Source organism: Leptodactylus fuscus, chromosome 1 (assembly GCF_031893055.1).
Source record: "Leptodactylus fuscus isolate aLepFus1 chromosome 1, aLepFus1.hap2, whole genome shotgun sequence".
NCBI lineage: Eukaryota > Metazoa > Chordata > Amphibia > Anura > Leptodactylidae > Leptodactylus > Leptodactylus fuscus.
The window spans coordinates 358759946-358777650 of NC_134265.1; the positions used below are offsets into that span (position 1 = coordinate 358759946).

General features: G+C 44.0%; 1 protein-coding gene across 1 annotated transcript; it reads right to left on the reverse strand.

Moving 5' to 3' along the window:
- Positions 1-2687: 2687 nt before the first annotated feature.
- LOC142185410 (vomeronasal type-2 receptor 116-like) lies at positions 2688-14837 on the reverse strand. Its single transcript, XM_075260871.1, has 7 exons — positions 14719-14837; positions 14083-14247; positions 13498-13622; positions 12273-12343; positions 9142-10131; positions 3958-4081; positions 2688-3607 (listed from the first exon to the last, which is right to left on the reverse strand). The coding sequence occupies exons 1-7, from the start codon at positions 14835-14837 to the stop codon at positions 2688-2690; spliced, it is 2514 nt and encodes an 837-aa protein (XP_075116972.1).
- Between the last annotated feature and the right edge of the window lie 2868 nt (positions 14838-17705).

A 17705-nucleotide genomic window follows, 5' to 3' on the forward strand; every position in this document is an offset into this window, starting at 1 on the left:
GAAGTTACAAGTAGAAGAGTCGATCAGCAAGTGACAGATGTGATTCTTTGTGTATACTCTGTCACACCAAAAAGGCTAACTTGTGGGTGTACTGGCACCCTTTCACCAAACTCACCAAAAACTCTGCTGGTGTAAAGCTGAACTGACTTAAAGAGCCTGATACTTTGCTGGTGCAAGGCTCAACTCACTTAAAGGGCCTGAACCTCTGTTGGTGCAAGGCTGAACTCACTTAAAGGGCCTAATACTCTGCTGGTGCAAGGCTCAACTCACCCCAAGGGCCTAATACTCTGCTGGTGCAAGGCTCAACTCACCCCAAGGGCCTTGTAAGGGTTAAAATAAGCTTTCTCTTTTGTTAAGAGACAATATAGTAAAAGTCAGTTGGACAGCAAAACCACAAGTCTCAGACTGCACGCTAGCAGTTATATTCATTCTGCTGATCTATAGATTGCTGTGCACCAGTGGTTAGACGTAGTCTGTTATCATTCTAAAAACTGTAGATACGAGGTTTTGTGGTGTACATGACCGTTGATGCTCAGTGCTGTGGTATATGTAACATTTTGTGCTTATCAAGGATGTCCTGCTAACTGTCGTATAAGTTGGCAGATGTTGAGTTGAAAAAATATATATGTATGTGACAATATATGCTACGTGCTACCGGATCCATGAGACCATATTTAGATGTCGGGTTATGTGACCTTTATATAAATGTGCTTCCTATATAATCCTACGCTGCTGAACAATAAAGTGAAACATTTCATTCACGATACCTAGGTGTCTGACTGTCTGTTTCCCGAGCTCGATATATTCCAACTCTTAATTAGGCCTATGACAACATAACTCGGGGGGGTCTTGAGCCCCTAACAGAAATTGGCAGCTCAACGTGGGGCATCGATAATCATTCAATGTGCAGTCGATAGTGTACCGATCCATTCGCCAACCGATTTTGGAGATGAGCCCGGAGGACAGGTAGTTAAGACATCCACCAAATGCACACCAAAGACAAGAAGGCCCTGGCCAGAGTGCCTGTCTCTAGCATTATACTCAGTGAGGACCACTCCTAATAGAAAGACAGGTCTGCCACCATTCGAGGTGTTTTTTGGAAGTGTGCCTAGACTCGGGATGTATTTTCCCAGACTTTACACCTCAATTATGATAGTACTGCTAGCTGTGTCCAGAGCCTGTGTCAAAGACTAAAAGCAACACATAAACAGGTGTTTTCTCCTATTCCAGACCCTTCTGATTTATTTTCAGGAACACATAGCTTGCAGCCTGGTGATTGGGTGGTCGTGAAAAGACATACCAGGAAGTCTTTTAAACCCAGATATGACAGTCCCTTCCAAGTGCTGCTGACAGCTGCCACTTCAGTCAAATTGAAGGGAAAATCTACCTGGATACACGCTTCCCATTGTAAAAAAGTTCCTGAAGAATGAAAAGATGGACATTACATGTTTTATGCTTTCTTAAAGGACTCACTCCTGCCACCTTTGTAGTTGATAGACTAAATGCAAGAGCCATACCTGAACACACTCTGTACAAGAGAGCAGCTGATAACATCCCTGGGAAAGGTGGTAGACTCCACCTGGTCCAAATGAGCACAGGGAACAAAATAGTCAGCACAGTCCTTGTTTATCCAGTGATTATGCAGATGTGGGATCAATTGGTAGAGGCCACCGATTACTTAGATGATCAAATATGGGGTATCTTAGGCGTACTTAATACCACCATAGTGGTACAAAACCAGTTGATCAAAGTCACCAACCAACACACCCTGGTACTAGATTATGTTACTGCGGCCCAGGGTGGAATGTATCAGGTGGTGGGACCTACCTGTTGCCATAATATCGAGCCAGAAGGTAATATTAAAGGAAAATAAAAATTAGAGGATATATACAAACTAAGGGAAGGGTATGAGAAGGAGTTTCTACAAAATGAAGATAGCTGGTGGTCCAACATTTTTTCCTTTTTGAATCCTGCTAATTGGTTCAAGGGAATAGGTGGATGGATAACTGGGATATTACAAACCATTATACAAGTTGCCATGAATATATTGCTTGTATATTGTTTTTTTTTTTTTTTTCAAGCTAATTTTGATGTTATGATAAAGATACCTAGGTGTCTGTTTCCCAACCTCAATATATTCCAACTCTTAATTAGGCCTACGACAACACCTGGGCCCCTAACACCTGTTATCCACACATCTGGGAACTCTGCACATATCTCTATACAAGTAAGTCTTTGGGACAAAGATATATTTAAGGAGCCCATAGCTAGTCTGACAGAACTTGAGGGTCTCCCGCTGTCAACAGCCCTATTTCCTCTTCTTCATACATGAACACAGTTTGTTGAAGATTAACCCCCCTGGATACAGGCCATCTTTACAATTATATCCAAGTTTAACTACCCAAGCAACTACTAGTTAATCAAGCCCAAAGTCCTCCTGCTCCAGCAGGACAAGACCTCCCGAGGTATCTTATCCAACAATGTCCACCATAATCATACACCAAAGAAATATGACACAGATTTCTAACTTCCACATAAACTATTGTAAAAGTATCGAAGATCTTATAAAGAAAAGAAATTACTGGAGACAATTTATATATTTTGTTCATACAGTAGAGAAAGAAGAACTTTAATTTTAGTATAATATGGTTTCTAAGCGTTCAGGGTCTATCCCTATTATCAGGGGGTTATTCTTCAGTTATTTCCCTTCTTCTCCCCAGCAGATCAGTTTTTCTGTTCATTTCAGGTCTAAATAAAATGATAAAACATTTGGGGAAAAACACACAAGCTAAAAGTCCAGCACTGGAAGCCATTACTGCAAATATCTCCACGGCCACCATGTATTTCCCTCTGGTGCTCAGATAAGCCGGGATCATGGCCATCCAGACACTACAGAACAGCAGCATGCTGAAGGTGATGTACTTGGCCTCATTAAAACTGTCCGGTAATGTCCTCACCATGAAAGCCAGAAGAAAGCTGACAGCAGCCAGGAGCCCCATATAACCCAACATGGAGTAGAACCAGAGATCTGAGCCCTCATTACACTGAATGATGATCTTCTCAGGATAAGACTGAGTGTCCAGGTCCTGGAATGGGGGAGAAATAGACAACCACAGAACACAGATGACAACTTGGAAGGAAGAACACAACAACACTATGGTATAGGGCAGCTTCACACTCAGCCATTTTCTCCAGGGGCTTCCAGGCTTGGTGGACTTAAAAGCAACACAGACTATAACAGTCTTGGCCAGAAGTGAAGAGACGGCCACTGAGAAGAAAACTCCAAAACTGGTTTCACGTAATCTACAAGTGACATCACTGGGACGGCCAAGAAACAAGAAGACAGAGAGGAAGCTGAGGATGATGGAGACCAGGAGAAGATAACTCAGGTTCCGGTTATTAGCTTTAACAATGGGGGTGTCCCGGTAGGAAATAAATATTACAAGTATGAAGATAGTCACAAGACATCCGAAGAGCGAAACAAAGGAAGATACAGAAGCAATGGTGTCATTATGGTAAGAAATGAATTCCATTACCTTGGGCAGACATCGATCTCTCTTCTTATTAGACCATTCGTCACTTTGACATTTCATGCAGTTATCGGCATCTGTAGAGAAAACCCATAACAGTTCATATTTTATATAACATTTACTACATCTATTTATCTATCTATCTATCTATCTATCTATCTATCTATCTATCTATTATCCTTACTGGTAAGACAGTACTACTACTCCTACTAGAACATCAACACACTGGTAAGACAGTACTACTACTCCTACTAGACCATCATCACACTGGTAAGACATTACTACTACTCCTACTAGACCATCATCACACTGGTAAGACAGTACTACTACTCCTACTAGAACATCATCACACTGGTAAGACAGTACTACTACTCCTACTAGACCATCATCACACTGGTAAGACAGTACTACTACTTCTACCTTATACCGGTTATATTGGAGATCTCTCCTTCTGAACATGGCATGCAGTCATAGCAGCAGGTGTGAATTGTTTCTCTTGTCTTCTTCCTGCTTCCAGGTAAACATGGCTCTGAGCAGCGAGATACTGGGATCTGAGGGAGAAGACAAGAACCTTTACTGGAGTGACACAGCATAGACATATAAGTATGATAGAGGTAATGAAGTACATCATCTAGTCCTCACTATAAGTATCTGGAAGAAGAAGGGTTAATGATTAGAGATGAGCGAATACCGTTCGATCGAGTAGATATTCGATCGAATATTATGTTATTCGAATTATTTATTTCCAATCGAATACCACGCGGTAAACGCAGTAAAAATTTGTATGCCCTCCCACCTTCCCTGGCGCTTTTTTGCACCAATAACTGTGCAGGGCAAGTGGGGCAGGAATTACGACAATGTAAGCATCGAAAAAAAAGGAAAAAGTCATTGGCTAGCTAAATCAGGTCACCTCGGATCTATAAGAATAGTGGCAGCCATGTTCGTGTCTTTTGCGGCTGGGATAGATAGAGAGATACAATGCTGAGGGTCAGAGAGAAAATTTAGCTTCTGCTAGGCAGGAAAGAGTCTGAAAACAGCAACACTGCTTGATGAGTCTATAGACACCATCAACGTATAGGTTCATCCTGCAGAAAGTTCTCAAAACCACTTTTTAGGGCTGAAATTCCGCAGTGCTGGTATACAGTATATACCTGGGCTGAAGCAACAGAATGGGGCTGAGACTGTAAACGATGCTGGTGCAAGTCACACTGGGGCAGAACTCAGGGCCCGTCTGATCTTATGGGAAACGTGCTGGTGCAAGGCGGGGACGGCACACCAAGAGAAGTAGTGACGGCTAGGGGCAGCATAGCAAGGAGCCACAGCTGTCATAAGGCCTGAGTCTCCACAAGCAGAAACGCCAACATTTCCAGGGCCAGCAGTTTTGAGATGTGGCCGTTTAAGGCTTGGGCATGTGGGTGAGTTGCGTTGTACTTCTGCCTGCGATCAAACACCTGGGAGATGGAGATTTGCTGGGAAGAGGCGTATGATGGTGCAGGCAAAAGGAGCAGAGGCAGGAAAAGGGGAGGATGAGGGTGAAATCCCCAAAGTGTCAGAGGCAGATGTGGAGGTGTCCTGGTTGGTGGTCTGGACTGCAGCGTCAGCACTGGAAACCGCAGAAGAGTCAGTGTCAGCAACGCCGGCCGACGATTGTCCTGCGTTTGCTTTCTCTGACTGAGCCCAGTGCTTGCCATACAAATGATGGCTGAGGTGCTCAGGTTGCTTTTCTCAGAGACCCTATTCAGTTTTGAGTTGCACAGTGTGCAAATTCCACTCAGTTTGTCCTCCCCACATACGTTGAAAAATTTACACACCATAGAGGGATGTGGCCTCGATGGGTGACTTTTCGGCGAGTGGCTAGTACAGGAAACATCTTGGACCTTGCTGTCTCTGGCCTGGCTTCTGTGAAGCAGCTGTCCTGTGCCTCTGGACAGGCCTCTGCCTCTAGCCACCTTTTTTGGTGCTGCGCTTGCCTCCATATCTACACTGCTTTCCATGCTATACATCACCCCTGTCCAGGTTGGGTCGGTGGCCTCCTCATCCACCATCTCCTCTTCCAATTGCTTACACTGCTGTTACTGCAAACCGCACATATCCACAGCCTGCCCTGATGTCAACTGTTTCTCGGCCTCATCACTGAGGCCGAGAAACACTGGTTGCGGGTCCACAACCACAAAATCGGCAGGAGACGGCGGATGCTCCAGTGTTTGGGCATCAGGACAGAGAAATTCATCTGTTAACTCCTTGGATTTGTGAAGTGGTTGAACAGAGTCGAAGAGTAGAAAAGGACCCAAAAACAGATCCTGGGAGGGGGCAAAGGTGGGATGACTCTGTTGGGAAGATTGGGCATGTTGGGAGTAAAGGGGGGCAGACTCTTGGGTATGAACACGACTGCAGGTAGTGGCTGACTGGCTGGTAGAAAAGCTACTGGAAGCATTATCCGCTAGCCCTTGCAACACCTGTTTCTGGTGCTCGGGCCTGGTCTGCGTTGTACCCTGCACCCTGCTTAATGCAGCTGTCAAGTCAGGAATTGTGATGAGCGCATGCTAATGTTTCTTTAGGTTTAAATTTGTGTTTCTGTCCATATTAATGTAGAGGAAAGAAGGTTTCCAAGTATTTTTCCACATTCCATAAAAGTTCTATTGAGTTTGGAAAGTGTCTAGTTGATAGGCCGTGATAGCGGGGTAATCCTGGGACTTGGGCATGTTAGATGCCCCCAGGCATGCTTCCCCTGCTGTCCCAGTTGCATATCAGAGGTGTTGGCATCATTTATTGGGGCGTCATTGTGGACTTGGTTCCTCTCCTTAGTCGAATTGTGGTTTCCCCTGAAATGAGCATTTTTTCCCCATAGACTATAATGGGATTTGATATTCGGTCGAATAGTCGAATATTGAAGGTCTACTCAAAATGAATATCTAAAATCGAATATTTCACTACTCGCTCATCTCTATTAATGATCAACTATTAGTGGTGGATGCTGAAGTATGATAAAGTATGTACCTGTTCTGAGCCCTTTCCATACTCTCCACCTATCAGCACAGTGTATATATACATAATTCTATGGGAAGGAGTTATGAAAGCAGAACTTTTTTATATATGTAACAGAGAATGTCAGTGGATAATCAGACAGGAAGCCCTAAATGAGAATGGCATATACTCATGAATCTAGACCAAGAGTTTATATCAGCACATAACACTACATAAATATAAATGGATGATGCAATGTTGGATTCCTGAGTGGCCTTGGGTGAATCTCTCAAACTTTCTTTTGTTTTGGGTCCAGCCAGTTCATTTAAAAGAATTGCTTAGGCCGCCCCTGCACAACCCACTGTGCTAGATAAGCAGCACTGAGCATTATTTAATGTTGCTGCAAATGTTTCCATGTAAATGATGGAATCCATGATTGCTAAAAAAAAAAACAGGTTAATTGCAGTGTTGCCATGATCATGATTCAGCCCTTCAGTAAGAGTTTACAGGATCTGTATATCTGTATATCTTGAGGGCTACTAGAGCTGTGTGGTCAATGAACTCTAGTAACCCTATCACGTTATGTAAACCTGCCACTAAAATATGGTTGGCTGGTTTATTCCATGAAAGGAGGCGACACTGGACCACAAGTGAACACGATGATTGCTTATTTTTGTTTGTTAGTTTTGTTTTACCGTTTTTTTATTTCTGTTCTTTTTTGCAGATTTAATAATTTTTAAATTTGTAATACAATGGTCAATGAGGGTCATTTTTTTATTTATGAATATTACCTTAGAAATATCTGCTGTCTGACAGCAACTCTTACTAAAGTGGGGCTTATTGTTAGCCCCTAAGTAGGTTAACTATAACCTTCTCCCATTATTACCCTAGTACCCACTGCCATCAGGGGTACAAGAAAGAGTTTAGTATGGTTCAGTATCCAACCAGCTAGTGATGATTGTACGTATACTGGAGCAGCTGAAAGCTAGTGTTATGAAACTGGGAAATTAACAATCATATGTGTACCCATTCCAGTAAAGTCGGGCATATGCTGCTTTGGATGTCTATGAAAAACCAGGAGGACCCCATGTGATTTTCTTGTGCGCTTCTTTCTTAATAAATAATGAAAAAATAGTCATCCTGGAGCTGTTTTCGATCCCCATGGACAATCTTATGTGCAAGAAAAAACGGACGAAGTTGAGAAACTGGATCTGTGTCACGGTGTTCCTTAGACTTCTAAATTTTATAAGGAGGAGGATTTTTTTTATACATAGGTGGAAAATTTATATTTCACAGTCAGAGGAAGAGTTCATAGTTTATATGTGTAGAGGTGATGATAATGTCAACCACATTGGTTTAGATCAATCACAGCAGGCTTCTGTGTGCATGCTCATACTTACAAGCATAGAAGACTGTATGCCTCACTGCTTATACTGTATATTGACAAGTATTGCTAGCAGACTGCTCCATATTTTCAGGATAGCCTTATACCTAGCTTGTCACAGCTTTAAGTCAGCTGGCTACCAGTGCTAGTCACATGACTGCCCAGAAGGCCGCTACCAACTCCAAAGTCATCTCACTTAGTCACCTCTGACAATGCCACAGCTACAAATAGTAGAAGGAAAATCATCAGCACCAGCAACTTCCTTGCAGTTTATGAGTCACAGGCAGCAGATTGTGGAATGGCTTTGCTACCAAATCAGTTTGTCTTGCGTCCACCTCTAAGAGTAATATCACATCGAAATTTTCAGGGTTTTTCCCTTTAACCCCATATGGGAATTTGGTCTTCGCTTTGGAGTGTCTGCTAAGTTTCTTCTTCTTTGGTGTGGTAGTATCTTACCAGGTACAGATAAACTGTGATGCTGAGCATCCAAAAACAGGGTAAGAAAATACCTCTGCTGGATTTTATTTTTGATATTCTATCTCTAACTGTGAACATTCACCTACCCATAAAATTATAGACTCTTTATATCTATATATGTATGTATGGGTATGTACTGTGTATGGTTATGTTATTCACAGCATTATATTTTTACTGTACAGCACGGATATGGAAATGTGTGTATATATATTTAGTCTGCACAAATAGACTACTATATTCACCTTAAAACCGTAAATCCACAAGCGCTAGCTCCAACATCAAACAAGCCGCCAGTAGAAGACCCGTACTATCACTGTAAAGAGATCGCAATCTCCAGACAGTTAGAGCTATCGTGCGTACGTGGTCGACCTTTCCTACACACATGTGCTCTGAACAAGTACAGAATGTGAGCACTGTTATACACAGTATACACGGTCCGCTGGACTACCGCGCCTGCGCAGATGATGTGGTCGCTATACGCGATACCTGACTTCTATTTACTATTAGTATTATTCAGATAAGCTATGTGCCGCTCAGTCTTTGTGTTTTCATCTTTATTAACAATTTGCTACAAGATTGTCAGGGCGCTTATTTTTTCAATGTTCTGCTGCGATTTCCACCACCCATTAAAAACAATCTGTGCAGCCAATTCCTCAGCAAATTCCTCAATGTGAACTTACCCTTATGGGGTTTTGGACATAAATAAGATAAAGATTAGAAAACAAAAAAAGATTGAGGACTTGAGGGGTCTTTACATAATCACATGTATAATGGAAGGCTTCTTACCTCCTGTGTGTGTCTCCATGTTATAGACAGGGTATCTATGTGAAGCTTCTGACCACTGACAGCCCATGGGGTAAAATTTCCTATTTCAATCCCATGTGTGGCCTTATCTGAGAATATCCAGTTTATTATCTTATATCCATGTATGGCTTCCCTCTGTTCATTAAAGTAATAGGAAGGTCTCATTGGATCCAGTGGATTCTTCATCCTCTGTAGGTGGCGCTGTAACTTCTGTCTGTATTGTGTAAGTCCGGTTATTGGATTTTCTGGATATTTGTCTTTTACAAACAAGAATATTTCATGGAGAGCTTTGACGAGAACTTCTACTGCATTATACAATCTTGGAGAAACCCCCGATGAGAGTAAACTCCTCAGACTTGGTAGTCTATACCATTCAAAGTAGAAATCTTTATCAACATTTTCAAATATTGCCTCCATTTTTTTCTGGGTATAGTAATCAGAATATTCATGAGATTTCTTATTTTTTATCATAATTTTTTCCACTGCATATAAAGGTTGTGATGAAAGCTCCACGGCTAGACTTACATTTATTGGTACGTACAATCCACCTAGAAGGGCAGTATTAGAGAACCAGGACGGAGAGAGGATGAGCGTTCTGTTCACAAATGCAAGTTCATAGTAATCTAATAAATCAGCTGCATACATAGTGAAGGTCCCGCACATTATAATGACTCTGACTCGTGGAATATTTAATAAACGTAACGTCCCCTCATTATATCTTGTATTCTCCTCTGTAAGTTTTATGGTGAAGGCCACACAGATCCCACGCTCTCTCATGTACGTTCTCAGTATCTGCAGTTCTTTCTGTCCGGTATCATTATCCGACACTAAAATCCCAACCCAGGTCCAGCCAAAGTGCTCCAACAGTTCAGTGACCGCCATATTGTGGATGTGGCTATTTTGGACTGTCCGGAAAACATGTGGATAGAGGAGTCTATCAGATAATGAGGGGTCGGTGGCTCCATAACTGATCTGTACAAGACAGAAGAGACAACAATCATTCTGTACAGGCTGAGTTTAGAGGAGTTTTAGAGAGAATAAACTGAAAACACAGAACACAGGGATAGACAGGATGTTGTTAACATACAGTCCTATGAAAAAGTTTGGGCCCCCCTATTAATCTTAATCATTATTAGTTCTAAATATTTTGGTGTTTGCAGCAGCCATTTCAGTTTGATATATCTAATAACTGATGGACACAGTAATATTTCAGGATTGAAATGAGGTTTATTGTACTAACAGAAAATGCGCAATATGCATTAAACCAAAATTTGACTGGTGCAAAAATTTAACTAACTACTTTTTACTGACTTACTGAAGCACAAAATTGGTTTTGTGACCTCAGTGAGCTTTGAATGTCATAGCCAGTTGTATCCAATCATGAGAAAAGGAATTTAAGGTGGCCAATTGCAAGTTGTTCTCCTATTTGAATCTCCTCTGAAGAGCGGCATCATGGGCTACTCAATACAACTCTCAAATGATCTGAAAATAAAAATTGTTCAACATAGTTGTTCTGGGGAAGGATACAAAAAGTTGTCTCAGAAATTTAACCTGTCAGTTTCCACTGTGAGGAACATAGAAAGGAAATGGAAGACCACAGGGACAGTTCTTGTTTAGCCCAGAAGTGGCAGGCCAAGAAAAATATCAGAAAGGCAGAGAAGAAGAATGGTGAGAAGAGTCAAGGACAATCCACAGACCACCTCCAAAGAGCTGCAGCATCATCTTGCTGCAGATGGTGTCACTGTGCATCGGTCAAAAATACAGCGCACTTTGCACAAGGAGAAGCTGTATGGGAGAGTGATGAAAAAGAAGCTGTTTCTGCAAGCACGCCACAAAAAGAGTCACCTGAGGTATGCAAAAGCACATTTGGACAAGCCAACTTCATTTTGGAAGAAGGTCTTGTGGACTGATGAAACAAAGATTGAGTTGTTTGGTCATACAAAAAGGCGTTATGCATGGCGTCCAAAAAAACAGCATTCCAAGAAAAACACTTGCTGCCCACTGTAAAATTTGGTGGAGGTTCCATCATGCTTTGGGGCTGTGTGGCCAATGCCGGCACCGGGAATCTTGTTAAAGTTGAGGGTCACATGGATTCCACTCAGTATCAGCAGATTCTTGAGAATAATGTTCAAGAATCAGTGATGAAGTTGAAGTTACGCCGGGGATGGATATTTCAGCAAGACAATGATCTAAAACACCGCGCCAAATCGACTCAGGCATTCATGCAGAGGAACAATTACAATGTTCTGGAATGGCCATCCCAGTCCCCAGACCTGAATATCATTGAACATCTGTGGGATGATTGGAAGCGGGCTGTCCATGCTCAGCGACCATCAAACTTAACTGAACGCGAATTGTTTTGTAAAGAGGAATGGTCCAAAATCCCTTCATCCAGGATCCAGGAACTGATTAAAAGCTACAGGAAGCGACCAGAGGCAAAAGGAGGAGCTACTAAATATTACTGGCACTTTTCTGTTGAGGTGCCCATACTTTTCCACCAGTCAAATTTTGGTTTAATGCATATTGTATATTCTCTGTTAGTACAATAAACCTCATTTCTATCCTGAAATATTACTGTGTCCATCAGTTATTAGATATATCAGACTGAAATGGCTGCTGCAAACACCAAAATATTTAGAACTAAAAATGGTTAAGATTAATAGGGGGGCACAAACTTTTTCATAGGACTGAATATATATCCTACTAATTTTATAACTGTGAATGTTTGGGTCTTTGGATGTTTGTTATTCGAGCACGCAAAAACAGCTCGATGGATTTGGATGAAATTTGGCACATAGATAGTTTGTAACCTGGATTATCGGCTACTTTTTATCTCAGTAAATGACATGGCTTCACGACTGTTATGAATATATGTTAATATATTATATTAAACTGCAGGACAATTCAGCTAATTGCAGTTTGCTACAAAAAAAATACACGACACCGCCAAAAGAGTTTCAGGATCAACCCTTTTTTCAAGTGTGTATACTCTATATCAGAACCCAGATTCCCACACAGAGACTCCAAAGTTTGCATACGCTGTCGTTGAGAGGTCACGTATTTGACACCAGCTGCCCCAAAGCCCTGTACCTGGAAATAGGGTATTTAAATACGTTTAAGGCCGTTGTGTTCCTCAGACAACCGTATAAAGTGAGAGTCTCTTCTATTTTTCTTGTTGTGCCACCTAATCAAGAGAATACACGCAGATACGTGAGTAGAAAATCCGTGGTCAAGCAAGTCAGGTCGATAACTGGGCAGTGTGTACAACAGGTTTCTCCTACAAGAGACGGCCGCACTACATTCCCTTGGGCAGCCTCAGTTCTTTAATAGCTGACCACTTGGGTCAGCCAGCAAAACCAGGACTGGATTATAGGCCCGGGTTTGCAACAATATCTAAATCCCGTCCCGTTTCCATACTCCAGCCAGTCATGTAACATCTCTGCCTGTTCGGGTCACTGCACCACCCTCTGCTCGCATGCTGCGGCGCAGGAGGCGCGTGCAGTTTGAGAATCTGCTTAAAGTTTTTAGTTGCACTGTGTGAACACGGCTCTAGTCCTTAATTGGATTTGCACCACACCCGTCTTCTGCCAAGGTTGCCTCTGTCCATTAAGTGGTTAATCTGGCCTTGCCCTGTGATTGACAGCTGCCTTTCTGTGAACTCCATGGGCGGGTTCTTCCTCCCTATTTAGCCTTGGTTCCCATTCACACCAGTGCTTGTTATTGCCGTGCGCATACCTGCTCTGACTTTCGCTGTTTTTGATTACTCTATTATACTTGACCTTTGGCTTTCCTCACTGACTTCTCTTCTTGGACTCCGATTTGGTACTGTATTGCCCGACTGTTACTGACCCTTGGCTAAGTTGACTTCCCATTGTTGTTGTTCGTCTTGTCTGCGTTTTGTGTGTCACATACTCAGGGAGGGAACGTCTTCGTGGTATCCTATTACATAGTATAGGGCCTGACAATAGGAAGGGAGAGCGGGGGGCATAAGCTTAGGGCTCACTGTCTCTTGTGTCCCCGTTCCAGGGTTCCCTAACAAGTCACCTTATAGACACCAGCCACCTCAGTGGAAGATACCTGTCATCTATAAGTTTACCTTCTACCTGTCTACACTACGTTTTGATGAGCGCGATGTTTGTGCATCAGGCCGCCCTGGTTCACCATCTTGTAGTCCAAAGATCCCAAGGTGCTGTTGGTCGTTTCTTTACCATTGACAGAGTTGGGAAATGGAAGCAGCATGAAAAAACACCAAAGTGGTAAGGAATTGCCACAGAATTGCAACGTGACAAAATATGGAGGTGTCAGCAGCCTTAGGAGGCACTGGAGTGACCCAGTTACCAGAGTTGGGAGGTGGCAGAAGTATGAGGGGGTCAAAGAGTGGCAAGGTGTCATAATGCGGAGGTGGTAGCAGCATGAGGTGGCCACAGAGTGGCAAGTTAAAATCATGAGGAGTTGGCAGGTGCCTTTTGAGGCCACAGAGTGGCAAGGTGACATAATGTTGAGGTGGCAGCAGCATGAGGAGGCCATAGAGTCATTTGGTGTCAAAATGGGGAGGTGGCACAAACATTATCCGCCTACGATAGTGGCTGTAAGAAAAAGCACTCAGCATCAGATGTGTGGCATCAGGCTGGTAGATGCATTATAATAGTAGCTGAGGCAGGTAGCCAGAAGAAACCAGTCTCTTGTGTAAAGGTTTGGGTGATCAGAATGGATGGTTTAATCTGATGCATCAGGCATTGGTTGGTGGAAATCCTGGCTGATCCACACCTGATTCATCTTGACAAAGGTCAGTTTCTCCACATTTTGGGTGGACAGGCAAGTTCTCCTTTGGGGTAACTATGACCCCTGCCAAACTAAACATCTGCTCTAATGTCAAACTATGGTTAACCATAGCCCATGCTGTTCTGATTCCACATTACTTGCCAGCAGGAGAGCTTTTCCAGGGCAAACTCAGCCAGTTGCGGCCAAAAATTCAGTTTGTCTTCCCCGTAGTCCAGTGGATCTTTGTTGCCGGGTGGCATGGTGCACTCCAAGTATGCTACCACCTGCTGGTTCAGGTTCTGCTCTGTATCTAGCTGTTGGTAGTTTCTTCAATATGTGTTGGTAGAAAGCTGCAACTCTAGGCTCAGGCCGATGCTGACAGAGTTGGTACTGCTCTTGCCCACCCATCCCCAACAGCAGCCATAGCAATGCAAGGTTAGAGCCCAGCCCCCCCCCCCCCCCACACACACACACACACACACACATAATACTTGCAAGATGTTGGTCGATGGCACAGCTAGGCAGCGGCCAACTGATGAAATAGGATGTCTTTATAGTAGTTCAGTTTGTTCCCCCTCTCCCGAGTGTAAAAAAGGCCCCCAAGGATCTAACATGGTGGATAGCCAGTATTCGTCCATCTGCCAAATTGTGACAATTCTGCTGTCACTACGCAAGTAAGTGAGCAGGCATTGGGCCATTTGCACAAGTGACTCGGAGGGACTCCCTGCATCCATGTCCACTGCATACTGCCACAATGTGTTTGGGTAATTTGCCTCATCTTCCTCATCTCCCTCTCACTCTTCTGGCTGCTTCTTCTCTCCTGTTGCCTGTGTAGAAAAACCACCCATTTGGCTACACATTGCTTGTGCTCCAATGACCTCCTCCTCCTTCTCCAGTTCAGCCCCCACAGGGCTCATGTGGCCGTGAGATTTAGGTATCTCGTCTGCGCTGACCAGTCAGATTTACCAGCATCTTTTCCAAGATATGAATCAGCGGGATGAAGTTGTTCATCCCGTAGTCCTGGCAATTGACAAATAAAGTGGCCTTCTCAAATGACACGATTAAATGGCAGGTGTCACACATGAGCTGCCACTTGGCTAACATTCAAGTCACACAGGGGAGTACCTCTGTCTGCTTGAATCATCAGTAAGTCATTTATGGCCTTACTCCGTTCATACATTCGGTCCAACATATGGAGGATGGAATTCCAACTGATGCAAATGTCGCCTATGTTGAGGGAGGCCGTTCTGCCACTTCAATTCAAGGAAGGTGTGCATAGCGGTGTACGAGTGGCTGAAGTGCATGCAAAGTTTCCTGGCCATTTTTAGGATGTCTTGCAATGGAGAACTTTGAAAACACTTTCAGCCCTAATGGACGCAGCGCAGACACCATGTTCTTCCTGTTGTTGGACACCATGGTTCTGATTTAGAGTTGTCACAGAGAAAGTCAGGATTTGATTTCTTTATTGAGAAAACGGAGAAGTTCCTCCCCTGTGTGACTTCAATTGCCCAGGCAAACAAGGTGTGGAACAGTGTGACACCGCTGTGCCCTGCACATGTTGGTATGCTGTAAAACAGGGGTGCCCAATACGTCGATCACGATCTACCGGTTGATCGCAAAGGACGTATGGGTCGATCACGGGATGCAGCCAGGGATCCCCGGTGTCTGCTTGTTCACAGTGCAGGCTGAGAGTCGACTCTCAGCCTGCGCTGTGAACAAGCACTCCGGACACTTGCAGGCTGGGCAGCAGCAGCTCCGGAGAATGACGCGCTCCCTGCTCTTAGGGATGGAGGGAGCCGGGGTGCTGCTTCTTCACAGCGTAGGCTGAGAGTCATCTCCGGACACTGGCAGGCGGGCCTGCTGCAGCCCCAGCCTGCCAGTGTCCAGAGATAATTCTCAGCCTGAGCTGTGAAGAAGCAGACATCGGGGATCCCAGGCAGCCACAGAACGCGGCTGTCTCCTACTCGCACGCTCCGTCCGACCCCGCCCACATGCCCGGTCCACCCACAGACACGCCCCGCCCACAGGCCCGGCCCGGGCCCGCCCACAAGAAGTGGGTAGTAGATCTTTTGCCTTGCCAGTTTATAAATTAGCTCACATGCTGAAGAAGTGTGAGCTCCCCTGCAGTAGAAGCACAGTGAATTGTCCCTGCAGTGGAGTAATAGGCAGATATTGTTGCAATGACATGAGAACGTGGAGGCGAAATCGGTGTCACCTGACCAAGTTGCTGGCGTTTCTGGGCATGAAACACATTTACCCGGTGGGCCATAAAGGACATATATTGTCCTTGATCGTAACTGCAGCTCCACATGTCGGCACTGCTATGCATTTTGGCAGACACTGACAGGCTGGCCCACCTTCTCTTGGTGCAGGGCTGGTACTGCCTTTTTGGTAAAGAAATACCACTCATACATAGGATGTAATACACACTGTTCACACATCAGATGTAGTGCATAACACTCACACATCTGTCGTTCACATACTCACATCATACAGTGGGGCAAAAAAGTATTTAGCCAGTCACCAATAGTGCAAGTTCCACCACTTAAAAAGATGAGAGGCGTCTGTAATTTACATCATAGGTAGACCTCAACTATGAGAGACAAAATGAGAAAACAAATCCAGAAAATCACATTGTCTGATTTTGTAAGAATTTATTTGCAAATTATGGTGGAAAATAAGTATTTGGTCAGTAACAACATTTCATCTCAATACTTTGTTATATATCCTTTGTTGGCAATGACAGAGGTGAAACGTTTTCTGTAAGTCTTCACAAGGTTGGCACACACTGTTATTGGTATGTCGGCCCATTCCTCCATGCAGATCTCCTCTAGAGCAGTGATGTTTTGGGGTTGTCGCTGGGCAACACGGACTTTCAACTCCCTCCAAAGGTTTTCTATAGGGCTGAGATCTGGAGACTGGCTAGGCCACTCCAGGACCTTGAAATGCTTCTTACAAAGCCACTCCTTCGTTGCCCTGGCGGTGTGCTTTGGATCATTGTCATGTTGAAAGACCCAGCCACGATTCATCTTCGATGCTCTTGCTGATGGAAGGAGGTTTGCACTCAAAATCTCACGATACATGGCCCCATTCATTCTTTCATGTGCCCGGATCAGTCGTCCTAGCCCCTTTGCAGAGAAACAGCCCCAAAGCATGATGTTTCCACCCCCATGCTTTACAGTAGGTATGGTGTTTGATGGATGCAACTCAGTATTCTTTTTCCTCCAAACACGAAAAGTTGTGTTTCTACCAAACAGTTCCACTTTGGTTTCATCAGACCATAGGACATTCTCCCAATACTCTTCTGGATCATCCAAATGCTCTCTAGCAAACTTCAGATGGGCCTGGACATGCACTGGCTTAAGCAGTGGGACACATCTGGCATTGCAGGATCTGAGTCCCTGGCGGCGTAGTGTGTTACTGATGGTAGGCTTTGTTACATTGGTCCCAGCTCTCTGCAGTTCATTCACTAGGTCCCCCCGCGTTGTTCTGGGATTTTTGCTCACCGTTCTTGTGATCATTTTGACCCCACGGGGTGAGATTTTGCATGGAGCCCCAGAGCAAGGGAGATTATCAGTGGTCTTGTATGTCTTCCATTTTCTAATTATTGCTCCCACAGTTGATTTCTTCAATCCAAGCTGGTTGCCTATTGCAGATTCAGTCTTCCCAGCCTGGTGCAGGGCTACAATTTTGTTTTTGGTGTCCTTTGACAGCTCTTTGGTCTTCACCATAGTGGAGTTTGGGGTCTGACTGTTTGAGGGTGTGCACAGGTGTCTTTTTATAGT